Source organism: Pholis gunnellus (genome assembly GCF_910591455.1).
Source record: "Pholis gunnellus genome assembly, chromosome: 7".
Lineage (NCBI taxonomy): Eukaryota > Metazoa > Chordata > Actinopteri > Perciformes > Pholidae > Pholis > Pholis gunnellus.
The window spans coordinates 20,084,137-20,097,342 of NC_136533.1; the positions used below are offsets into that span (position 1 = coordinate 20,084,137).

The 13,206-nt window shown below is 42.2% G+C and overlaps 1 protein-coding gene across 1 annotated transcript in view; it reads right to left on the reverse strand.

Annotated features, from left to right (window-relative positions):
• cdh13 (cadherin 13, H-cadherin (heart)) overlaps positions 1 to 13,206 on the reverse strand; it is a 292,151-nt gene that overhangs the window by 24,946 nt on the left and 253,999 nt on the right. Inside the window, exon 11 of the mRNA XM_079163343.1 lies at positions 7,534 to 7,676. Coding sequence (XP_079019469.1) covers positions 7,534 to 7,676 — 143 coding nt within the window. The remainder of the gene's footprint in view (positions 1 to 7,533; positions 7,677 to 13,206) is intronic.

The window sequence follows — 13,206 nt, forward strand, 5'->3', positions numbered from 1 at the left end:
ATGTCGCGAAAGCCTATCAGCGTTAAGATGCTCCTCCTGTCATCACTGCCGTTGTTGAATCATGACAAAAATATTATAGCCATAGGTGTTCACCCAGAGCTCTACGATACCTGATATTAGTAGTGTTCGGACAAAACTATGTATAAATGTATGTGTATAAACCATGTGGTACAAACAATGAAAAAGATGCTGCCGTATTCGCTCCTAGATGATGTTAATTTGAGTGTTGATGGAGCTGCTACAATGTTAGCATAGCCTAGCACTGATCGAGCTCCATTGAGAAAAAACAAGTATTTTAAAAGGTATTTGCTTGTCGTCTTGTGGAGAGAACTGAGAAAACATGAATTCAGACTTTTTACAAATCGTCATCATGATGTAGTTATTGCTACTGCTACCGTATGATTCATCATGTGGGAACAACGCATGAAGTAAACGTTAATGGCATTCCATCCAATAGCTGTGATATTTCTGTCTACTTGTGTCCATTGGCAGTTTTGCCTTGACGGTTATTGACTTTGGTGACATCATGTAAATCACAGCCGAGCTCCACCAAGCTTCAACGTGAGCAGAGGTCTAATCAGCCAGAGTTATAAAAGACACCTGTGCTTGGCCATTATTATTCCACTCTAAAGTTTCTATATTATCTGTCTACAAAAGGAAATTTCCAAAACAGTAAGCAGGTCAGTATGCATCTTTGCGTCGCATCGAATTGAACTTTGGTGAACTTTCATGCAAATATGGCCTATCTGGTCACCTGCCTACATGTGTGAATGTGTGAATGTGCCCCGGCGGAGAGGAAGGCATTCTTTGAACCGCTGGAAGTTTTATTTATGGTAATATTATTATTTTGAGTTTGTCTAAGTCAAAGGTGTAAAGATTATTGCCATTCTTTGTAAACTTTGTGCAAACAGCAAATTGCTTTCAAGCGCAAAGTATATCGAAGCTGATATGGCAGCACAACCAGGCCAGAGAAATTCTGTACCGATTCTACGTGAAAGGTGTTAATTGAGGTTGGCCTTTATAGCAACAAAGAAACTGTGAGGCTGTGTAATTAAAACACCATAAAGCCCTGCATATCACACTGTCATCATACAGCCCAGATTAATAAAAAACCCACTCTGACATATGGTGCCTTTAACTCCTCACCTCATCACGCCTCTGACAGATCTCCTATGTTAGTCTAATGAAATGCATCGAGAAACTGAAAAGAAATCTGTGATTCCATTATCTGACTTCATCTTTCATTATCTACCCCTCTCTGTCTCTACCCACTCATCTCATATTGTTTGGATCCCTGTCATTAAATCTACACCCAGATCTGTTCATATCTCCACAGAAGAAGCCCTCGTGGGAAATCCTGAGCCAGGAATGTGCTGGGTGGGGACAGGATGTCACTTTTACAATTTTATTTTGAGTATACTTACTTTCCACATGACCAGGAGTTTCAGTATTTTACAAAATATCCTCGTATCACTGCACTCAAACAGAGGCTCTCTTGCTGAGTTGGCAGTGTTTGTTTTAGCGTGCCAGGTCCGGCGATCACTTCTGATCTGTGGATGAATCAGTATTCCAAGGACACGAGAGAGGCAGGGCCTGATAACAGCCACAACAGAGAGAGACGTCTCTTCCCTGGCAAAGCTGAACAAAGCTATTCTTTAATCACAGAAGTGATCCTGTTTACAAGGTGGCGACTTCCCCAAGAGGTTCAGGTCGGGACATGAAAGACAAAGGCGGTCATGGAGGGACAGGAAGAGGGAGACAGAGGTTGAGTTGGTGCTGCTAAAGTGCTAAAGTGAGAAAGACACAGTGTGTATTTGGGGTTAATGAAGCAATGCGGCAAGACAGGGGAGGCAACAGAAGGCAAGACAGCGTCTAGCTGTGATCTTCTGCACATTCTAGAGCATATCCCATTACACTGCCATTATCCTGGGTCAAGATGCCTTGATTCCCCACCCTCACGCTGGCGTCACCCCTGTCTACTGCTCCACAGGGTCATAATTGATTGGCTGGGCAAGAACACATTTCAGTGTGGTAGTTAACCTGCTTGCCTCTGCGTCTCTTTCTCCATGTCTCCATTGACACGAGATATATATATATATATATAGAGTATGTATATATATATACTTTGGAGTGAAAGTTAAGTACAAGGAAGAGGCAAGTAAACACATCCAAAATTCATATAAGCCTGTTTTGGTCAAATGACATCTGACAGCGCCTTTGCTCTTCCTCTCTCCTTTTCCAACCCCAAAAATGTACTTCATTCCTTTGTCCATGTCTTTTTAATTTTCACCTTTCACTTTTCTCCCCAAGTCTCTGAAGCTTGTCTCAGTTTCTTCCATAGTTCTCTTTTTGTCTCCTCGACACTGAGCCTTCCGTTACTCTATTTGATATTCTATTAGACAGAATCTGCTCTTTAGCTTGTGCTCACTGGGCTCTTGTATAATGGATTCTTTGGAAAGTTAGAGAAGTCTGTCATGGCTGATTTCAAGCATTTACTATGTCTCTTTCTGCTGACAGATCAGTACCAAATCCCCTATTAATCAAACATTGATTTATCAATAGCTAAATCCGGGTTTAGTGGAGTTTCTTTATACATTCAAAAGCCAGAGCTGGAGAACCAAAAGATTGAGCTATCTGTAAACACCGACAGTCATCTTCACAAATGTTTAAGACTTCTGTTTTCTATTCTGTTCTTGGCCCGAGGAGTGTAGCGCACTGGGCTAACACACTGGCTCATTGTGCTTTAATATTTAGTTTGGGGGAGCCTGATCACAGCTGGCTAAAGAAACAACATGAGTCTATCTATCTGCGTTCAGCCTGCCAGGCTGCCTCACTGTGTGCTTCTGACATGACAGACAGTTAGCAGTGAAACCATTGTGTCTGTGCTGGCCTGAAACAGGGAAATTACTCAGCCCGTTAAAGCAATGAGCGGCACACTGGTTCCCAGCACTTAGTATGGCAATGAGGCGGCACAGTGGTGGACACCGTACATGAAGATGGACACATGGAGAGGCACAGAATGGTGTTCCTGCACGCACGCACACACATACACACACACGCACACAGACACACACACACACGCACGTATCTCTTCTACTGACAGCCAACTACCACTGTCAGTCTTTTTCTCTCTTTTGAGGGAAGAGATGATGAACCTATTATGTGGACCTGTCACAGAGCGATGGACAGATACTACACATGCTGGACACTCACACGCACACACAGTCCTATTTAATTTTACATCCATCTGAGCACCAAAGCGATTTTTTTTCTGTGACCCAATAGAATTCAGCGTCTCCTCTCTCCTTTTGCCTCCTGCTTTTGATTTAAACCAGAGGGGATGTGATCTGACTGTGATGAATGCTGAGACTTATCACACTGCTAGGTCTTAGTGCGTGAATGTGTGTGTAATACTTAATATTCCTGTACTTAACAAATGTCTCTTTGACTCTGTCGAGGTTGGCTAACTGTTGTAAACACACACACACACACACACACACACTCTGACTTCTAAATGGAGGTCACTCCTCCGTACGTCCACGTGTTCAAAGCAAACACTGCTCAGCTCTTTTGTGCATAACTTAAGAGTATTTAATAGGGGGTTTGGTGGCAGCACTCACTGAAGATTGCATGTGTGTGAGTATGTGTGTGTGTGTGTGCGCCGCCGCGTTTCACACGACTGGGGCTTTGATAATGTATTCATGCCTCCCAATGACAAATGGTTCCCACCAGGAGGCGGTTTAACATTTAAATGAGGAGCAGGAGAAAACATTGAACCACAACACACAGCAGCGAGTGGATACGCAAGGAGCAGGCTACAGAGGCACCGCGTGTACCCGGACAAAGACTTAAAAAAACCCCAGGATGAACACACAACTTCAAATCACCCGCACGCAAACCCACAGATCCGCCGACATGGAATATAAAAAACTAATGTGAAGGAAGGAGAAGGGGGTAAGATGCTGGAACAGCTGGCGTCCCGGCGGGGAATCATAGAGCAGAAGAGAATTTGTTGGCGTGCAAAACCAGCAGCTACTGATGAGAGTTTATATAAACAGCCTGTCAAGCCCTCTGCTCTGGTTGGAACAATATCTCCTCAAACAATACCGCGCCGCTCTGCCAGCCTGCCAGGTTCCTGCTGCCCAGGCAGAACTGGGTTGTGGCTTTTTTTTTTTCACTCAGAAACAGAAACTGGTGATGGGGAGGAGGGAGACAATGTGCACAAATACAGATGCAGTGATGAAGGTGAGCCCCGGTGGATGCAAATAAACAGACACGCTTACACTCAGGCATGTACATGCATGTATGTGCGCACACAGTGACAATCACACGTTCACTGAAGCCTACAACTTCACACGCCATGGAGTGACAAATGGCCCTGTCTGCCTCTCCTGCAAATGCAGTTGATTGCTATGGCAACAGAGTGTACCCTCCAGACTAGAGACTCACTGCTGTAAATTCTCCAGCGGAGATGACCCCTGACCTTGACCCTAACATTATCATTACTTCACTACCTTGTTGAACCCCCCCCAGATCCTGTGTTCTTCTCTTGCCGTCTCTTCTGTTTGTCCTATTTTTGTCTACCATCTTAGCGTCTCTTCCTTGAACCTTGTCTCCCCGCTTTCCCAATAGAATGTGCGCTCCATGGTTCACCATCTGTTGCAGCCGGGAGGCCTGCTCCAGCTGACCTGCCCTCGTGCTGTTAACCAGAAACTACAGTCAATCTGTTGCTACTCGTGCAAAACATTTACCAAGAGTATACTTCCCATTTAGAGCTAGAACACAAGGTCAAATCGGCTTAAACCGGGGCGGACCACGACAAAGGGGAGAATATTTATTTGGGAAAACTTACACTTTCAGTTATACACTGCAAGAATTAAGGTTGCCGGCAGCATATTTTCATTTTGAGAAGTATTAATTATGTGAATATGTAATTCAATTGCCAATAGATAGTAGATTTTAAGTATCATGTGTTGTGAAATTTACCGAGAAAAAACGGTACATGAATATAATATAATGCTGTTTGAGTCATACTTTAGTACCTGTTGCGTTCCATCGATTTTTCTCCTTTTTCAGAATGTTTTCCCAATTATCTTTTTGCGTACAGGTGCTTCTCATATATGCCCCGCCTTCAACCTCCTCCCTTTCTGTTTGACACAGGTCTATTGCGCACTCTCACCCTCCTCCTCTTAAGTGCAGGTTAGATGGGTATTTATCTGAGGTTTTCACATAAAGATAAAGATGAAGATGTCAGGGTCAATCGATATCCTGTTGGTAGTCTACATAGGTGGGTCGTCATACAATCACTGTGCAGATCGCTGTGGGGAAGGAGCGAATTTGTCCCGTCAATGACAGAGCGTGCAGCGAGAGAGTCGAGGTAGGGGTCGAGTGTATATCGGCATTCTGCTCACATTTGAACCCCGTGCACACACACTGCACGCATGCAAGCATCAATTCAGTGGGCTGTTAAAGGTCTGGGTGCAGCGATATTTATGGTTCTCGTTACTTATATCTGTGTAGAGTAGAGTATTGGCCTAGGAGCAGCATAGACCAAGTGCCTCTAATCTATCACGTTTTACATGTTGGACATGCATAGGATTAAGTGCGGTTTGAGTTTTATGGTTTGGCTGAAGGGTTGGCAATGTCGCTCCACCTCAAGTCTGAAATATCTCTACAATCTATCATTGGATGGATTGCTGTACACATTGCACAGATCAAGATGCGCTGACTTTTATTCTAGCACCACCAGTTGACATTTTGGGGTTTAGTCAAATGTCTCGACGACTATTGAGTGTATTGCCATGAAATTAGGTACAAAGATTTCTGTATCACCTCAAGATGCATTGTAATAACTTCGGTGACCTTATAATGTAGTGCCATCAACAGGTCAACATTCTAACGTGTCCAACAATTTTGAGTCGATCTCGGAACCCATCTGCTATTGGTCTGAGCACTTTGAGGAATGTAAAGATATTTGTTCTACAAAACCTATTTTTTATTGAAAAAAAGAAGCCAAACCTCTCTTGCTGAGTTAAATGAGATGATTGATATCACTTTCACCTCTGTCCGGTAAATATAGAGCTACAATCAGCAACTGTTTAGCTTAGCTTAGCACATACTAGACCACAATATGTTGTTTTCAATTTAAAAAAAATAAATACAATATATGATTTGTTTATAGGTTAGTGAATTAGTTAGTAACATTTAGAGGTGCTACAAAAAAGAAGGTGGATTTTTGTTACCTTTTTGTTAAGCTAAGCTAACCAGCTGCTGGTGGTAGCTTCATATTTACCATACAGACTCGAGAGTGGTATCAATCTTCTCATCTAACACTCGGCAAAAAAACAAATAGGTGTAATTCCCAAAATGATAAACAATTTATTTAAAGCAGATACATAACACTCGCAGTCAGTATCTCAACTACTTTATAAAGCTGTAAACCATCTTCTTACCCCGTATCCTCTTCTGGCTCCAGCACCAATCTTACTCCCTGCCCTGCCTGCTCATGATCTTCATCATTTCTCTTCTTCTCCACCTATTCCTTCTCCCCCTGGCTTTATATCTTTTCCCTGTTATCGCCCCTCATGTCCCTTCCTTTCTCTTGTTCCTTTGACCCTTCCACCTCCTCCACCTGCCCCATCATTACTCCTCTTTCAACGGTCATCTTTCTAAGGCTGCCGAATTCCACAGCACAACAGTGCTATTCTGCTGCCTACTAATAGAATCTCTCAGTTCCTTTAATGGATCTGTCAGAATATCCCTGAGCACGGCAGACCAGATAGATTGATAGGGAGAGGGAGAGAGACATTGAAAGAGAGGGACAAAGAGACAGCGAGACACAGGAAGAGAGAAGTAAAAGGAGAGACGTGCAGGGGCTCTGAACACTTTCATCCGTGCCATTGAAAGTCTCAGAGCAGCAGCTCCACTGACACTGGCAACCAGCGACCATATGTTCCGTTAGAAGCAGTGCCACTTAAGGCCATAACATTGTCACTGCGGGATAATGACAGTTCCACTGTGGCCAGGTGAAACTAGCCAACCGGGTGAGTCCTTACCTAGAGGGAACTGTACTTAATGCAGAGGCCGGCTTTGTTTCTACTTTTTTCTACGTTTGCTGCAATATTTATGCCCTGACACTCATCACACAGGTGGAATTCTTTGTGTAATGCAAGTGAGAATAGATATATAGTGGGAAGCCTTGTTAGCTAGCTACCAATGCATAAAGTCAAATCTGTATCATAATTATACCCGTAATACTCATTTAACTCCTTCAATAGTCGTAGCTGAAGTGAACTTGGCTTATTTTGTTGACATTGTTCAAAATAAACCTTTGTCACTTTTTGTGCATGGTTGTTTCCTGGGAAATATCTACAAGGAACCAATTTAGGACAGTAATTTCCAAGCCTTTTATTGACTAGCTAATAATTATATTAGCTAAATTACATTAGTGGCCAGATGATTTACTCACTTTACATACTGTTTTTGTCTAATTAACCTCTATCATCTTTATACAGTGGGGTATCTGTAACTCACCGTTATCTGTGGCGATGAAGACAGCTGTGTATTTGTTGTCAAGGACATCAGGAGACTCACGGTCCAGCGAGGCCGAGGTGTTGACAGTTCCTGTGACTGGGCTCACACTCAGCCAGCCTGCTGGGTCTCGCAGAACAGCATACCTGGAAGAAAGTAAATAAAAAAAGTCATAAGTTGAAAATGGACTCGTATTGGTATGGTGCCTTTCTAGTCCTACGACCACTCAAAGTGCTTTAACACGACATGGCATTTATTTTGGTCCTATATTTCTGGGTTCCATGTGGCTCACAGACAGACACAAGAACAGACAGGCATTTGTGCTCACCACATTTGTTCTGTACAGTGTACATAACTGTATTACCAACTCCAGCTTCAAAACATTCCCATTTAGAGAAGTAATACAACAAGATTTTACATTTTCAGGACATCTAGCATGGGAAATCTGGTTGCATAAGACGATAAATGCTAATGCTCAGGAAAGAAATACATAAAATATGTATGAATCGTAAGTTATCATTTTGTTTTGTTATGTTTGACCCAAATATGTCGGACCCTCGAGCAATAAGAGTTGCTAACAAATACATGAAAAAAAGAATGTGAAAACAAGGCTAACTCTTATTATTTATTTTTTACAGTCTTTTTTTTTCAGCTGCTCTCACAAAGAGGAGCAACTTTTCGAGTTACCTTGGACACCCGTGAGACCTTTTCATGTACAGTCATTTTTTAAACAAGTAGCGTCTGTGTTTCTTTGTCAGATATAAAAATATTCAACAATGCACCTGTGCAAGTATGTATGTCTGTGTGTGTTTGTGTGTGGGCATGTTTTACTGATGTTGTGGGGACATACTTCTGTTTACTACATTGTGGGGACCTGCCTTCCTTTTGAGGACAAGTTGCATGTGCCCATGACGTTACAACTTAGGGTAAAGACTTGGTTTAAGGTGATTCTAAGGGTTAGGATTAGGCAAGTAGCGGTTATGATTGGGTTCAGGGTTAGTCTCCAGGAAATTAATGTCAGTCAATGTAATGTGTGTGTGTGTATGTGTCCACTGTTTTGGAGGAATAAGGATTTGTTGAGATGAATAATTTAGTATTGGTTGTGATCTTCTTATACATGGTGCTGCAGGTGACAGTATGCCAAAGAAGCTCATAATGTTATTGGCCTGAAAACCAAACATAACAATTAAGATTATATTTTAGATTTGTTTGGCGAAAGGAAGAAGGGTGTTGTGTGGTCGGATATAATAATAATCTGTAAAAAAAGAAGGTCCCAGTCAAACAACAAAATTGTCAGTTCACAATTTCTTTCTGTGCGTATAGGCTCTACCCCTGTACACATGCATGTGTAAGTGACTGCAGCAGCAGCTCCTGCAGGGCTCAGATTTGAAGATGATGGACGACCTCTCCAAAAATCTCGTGGGCGAACGGCCAAGTCGGCATCTCCTTGAAAAACAGCCAAAGAGCGGATCGCGACCCTGCTAATGTGACCACTCAGCCAGCCACTGATGGCTGGTACATGATGATTGGAAGGGGCTTGCATCGGTGTTAATGTCACAAGTGATTGATTTAGAAGCTCATTTGCACTTCTTTTTGAAACACATTCAGAAATGTGCACACACGTGTCTACTTTAAGCAGATACGCGTACCTTCATACGAGGTCTTCTTCCGTGAAACATCACTCATACGTGCACAAAAGGCACACACACACACACACACACACAGGGAGCTAAAAGTTTCTCAAACAAACACACACAGACACACAAGACTACAGACTTTCTTCACCACAAGGCCACGCTTTGCCAAAGTGCTCAGCAGTAGACAAATTGTCTTTGAAATGGAGCTCCTCAGCTAACAGAGCGCGACAAAGCCTTGGGAAATGGCTTTGCAATCAACCTCTACTCACACCTTTCCCCTCTCGCTCTTACTCTCACACACTTTCCCTGCCAGTGATAACTACTGTTAACCAACACATATGTTCCACTGTAACAAAAGAGGCATCTCGCCTGCTGCGAGGTTAAATGTGCTATTAATAATGACACATATTTCATTGTACATGCTCTCTTTCCTACACACACAGACTCACACCAACAGACATGGATCTGCCACCTGATTCATATGCCCAACTACTCCAACAAAACAGAGCCTGGCTCACAGGTTATTAACCTCCATATGTCTCTCTCCTCCCATCACTGGCAGACACACGCTGTATTACATCACCGCAACACCGAGACTGTAATGTATATTTACATTATCTGTATGTTTCAGTGTACTAGGGCACATATCCTGGTAATAATTCTTTAAATAAATAGTTTGATATTTTGAGAGATATTCTTATTCACTGTTTTTTTTAGCTTAGCTTGGCTCAAAGGCTCTCCAAAGGTAAACAAGAAAGACAAGTTGACGAAATACAATAAAATGTTGTTTTGCATTGAAGCAGCAGGAAAACACCATCACTTTGGCACAAAGAAAGAATTTAAAGTCTTTTTTAAATTGTTCCCAATGAGAGAGCATATGCGGCTGAATGCGGTCAACTTGAGAAAAAGCACTGCACCCAGCGTCTTTCTTCTGAGTGCTCCGCACGCTCCGAGTGCTTCAAGTAGAAAATCTCTGAACTTTCCAGAAAAGCGCTGGTGACGGAAATAGAGGAGAAGCTTGTTCTGGCCGTGCCTGTCTATCCTCAGTTTTATGTGACGGACAGACACACATCATGAACAAGACCAGAAAGCCCATGTAAGGGAGCAGATCTGCTAGGTGGACACAGGATGTTGCTGAAGGCCGGATTGTCCCACTTGATCTAACGATATGGCTGTCAGATTGAGCGGTGACATGCTCATTTATACAAAGAATGACGACAAGCATCCTCCAGTTGGTGCCTTTACCAGCAGACTTAAGTATAATCAAGCAAGACTGCCGTGTGATGCGGTACATGACTTGACGCTGGTCTCACCCAGCCAACGGCTCCCTCACATCTCCGTAAAAGTCACTGCAAATTTCCAAAGAGGCATTATTTGGATAATCTAAATGGTTACTTTCTTGCCAGAAAAAATAGGAAAACTTAATAGGGTAACATATTTTTAGGTTTTAGCTTAGCTCAAAATCTTTAACATTGCAAAGTCTGAATGGACACAATGCACTTTGGGGCAGTTTAGTATGTCGAGTAAAATCCATCTGCAGTATTATAAGTTCTAGCAAATCTAATATACATTTGGATATTTTGTCATATGCACTAAATCCACATACCATGCAGATGAAACACACTGCATACTCATTTTTACATCATACTTATGCGATTCAGAATACAGCCTCAGTCTTTGTGCTAAGCTAAGCTAAACAGCTGTCGAATCAGTGTACATAAATAAATCTGATCTTCTCATCTAACTTTCAACAAGAGTGAAAAAAAAGTGAAATTTGGAGAAAAAACAAATGCACGAGGTACTCAAATTGTTTTCCTAAAAGCAAAGATGTCTATCATTTTCAAATGTCAATTTGCGAGGCCAGTATCAAGGCCTCAAATAAAACATTTAGTGTTTCAGCGACACCATTAAACACCATACATACATTTTGACATGTTATCCCTCTGCTACAGAGAGAAGCCAAAACACTTTTTGTTAACCAGGATTTGAAGTCTGGAAATCAGCAGAGCAGCTCAACCAGCTCAGCCTTGAAATCTTCTCTTAAATGTGCATTTTCATTCCACATGAACTCACAGACCCTGGGAATCTCTTTCAGACACGTAGGGCTGGCAGCCAAATACAATGGAGCTATGAAGGCTGTTGAGTAAAATATCAGGCTATTATGTCTCTTCCTAAAGTAGAAGTTCCGAAGAAGTGTAATGCTTCTGTCTGCTTTAGTGCAGGCTCAAGGGTAACCACTAAATGAGTCAGATCCACTGTTCCTCCTCTATGTGCAAACATGGGGACAGTCCATTAGAGCCCTTTAAAGGGCAAATTACAAAGACATTAAAAAGTCATTAGGAATATTCATCTGGTTATACGTGGTTATCTCCAAAACCAGAGAGGGCCCAAACAAAATCAGTCAACAAATGAGACAGTGCCCAAACACTATGGTCACACATGTAGTCATTTAGCTGCAAATACACACATCCGCATCGAACGCGCACACACAAAAGCGGGCAAGAAAGTCAAACACACAACTGGAAGCAAAGCTCTCTTGTATGGTTTGCTTGCACTGTGAAATAATTCTCAAGGCAGAAAAATGATTTGTCCAGATCTTTTTGCTTGAGTGGCAGAAAGAGCCATGTGGTGAGGCACACACTGAGCCCTCAATGTTGGTCCTCCACTGGTCAGCAAAGCTACACCCCGAGGGACTACTCTGACCTGCTATGGCTGGTATCAGAGCCCAGTTAGGGGTTGTGTGTGTGTGTGTGTGTGTGTGTGTGTGTGTGTGTGTGTGTGTGTGTGTGTGTGTGTGTGCATGTGTATGTATAAGAGTGCAGGTTGTGGTAAGGGATTGCCCTTAGCTGTAAGAGGACACAGAGGAGCCTGTACGAAGCTGGCATGAGACTAGTGCATCATTAGAGGTGATCCAGAGCCAAAGACAATATATAATACCAACCTACGAGGGTCTTTTAAATTATTTTACGTAAGCCTCTGAGAAGCAATCCTTTCAGTGTTTCTTAAAAACAAAGGCCTGGTTTAAATTATGAGTCAAATTGAAATGGTCCACTTCCAAGTTAAAAATACTGGGATTTAAGAAAATTGCAGGCACTTGCACATTTTTGTTAAGAAAAACAACAACATGCTATTCTGCAGGGGGCTGTCATTTCGCCACATGTAAAACAAATGCTTCAACATGATGTGTGATAAAAACTAAAAGGAAAGTCTTTACCAATGTGTATTGAGTGTGTAAATCATTTATACAGCAGTTCTTATATGAGAGCAGAGTTTCACTGTCGCTCTCGTGGATGTGTTGTCACAGATAAGCTCTTTCTAACTCTGATCTGAGCCTTGTTCCTCAGCTTTCTCAGACAACTTCAAGGGGTTTTGGGAGCAAGAGAGAGAAAGAGGCTCGCCGCCCACTCATCATCCAGTTACGTCAGGAGCAAAATGCTCGCATAGATTGTGCCCATCTGCGTGTGTTTTTGTGGCAATAGCAGGTGCGGTAGGGATAATCTGAATAAGAGAGAGACAATTTATGGTAAGAGCTAATTTATAGAGAATATAAAAGCTGAGAAGTGAGCGCCGTAAAGGAAAGCTCCTTGCACAAATGCAGATTATTGCTCTTTGTTTTCTCTGAGGTAAGAAATGTTGCTGGCAGCTCTTCTAAGAAGTAATTGTGTGGCTGCTTGATTCTTTCCTCTTTTAAATGCACATAGGTTTGTTGGATCAACAGTGTATTACTTGATATTGATGAAGGATCTCAAATGGGGTTGAAAAACGTACTTTCTGAATTGGACATCGCACTTTTCTGATACAAAAATGCGACCTCTAAAGTGCTTTTCAATTTGGTTGATTTGATCCCTGTCATACAGTGTGTTGTTTGTTCCCCCTGCTGTTTGGAACGATGACGATACGCTCATTCTTGTATCATTCACTACAATATTAAATTGACCAAAATGTTCGAGCAAATGTGAGCTCAACAGGAGTTTATATTACATACTTCTTGCATAAATAACATACCACATAGGACATCAAATTGATAAACGCTGACACT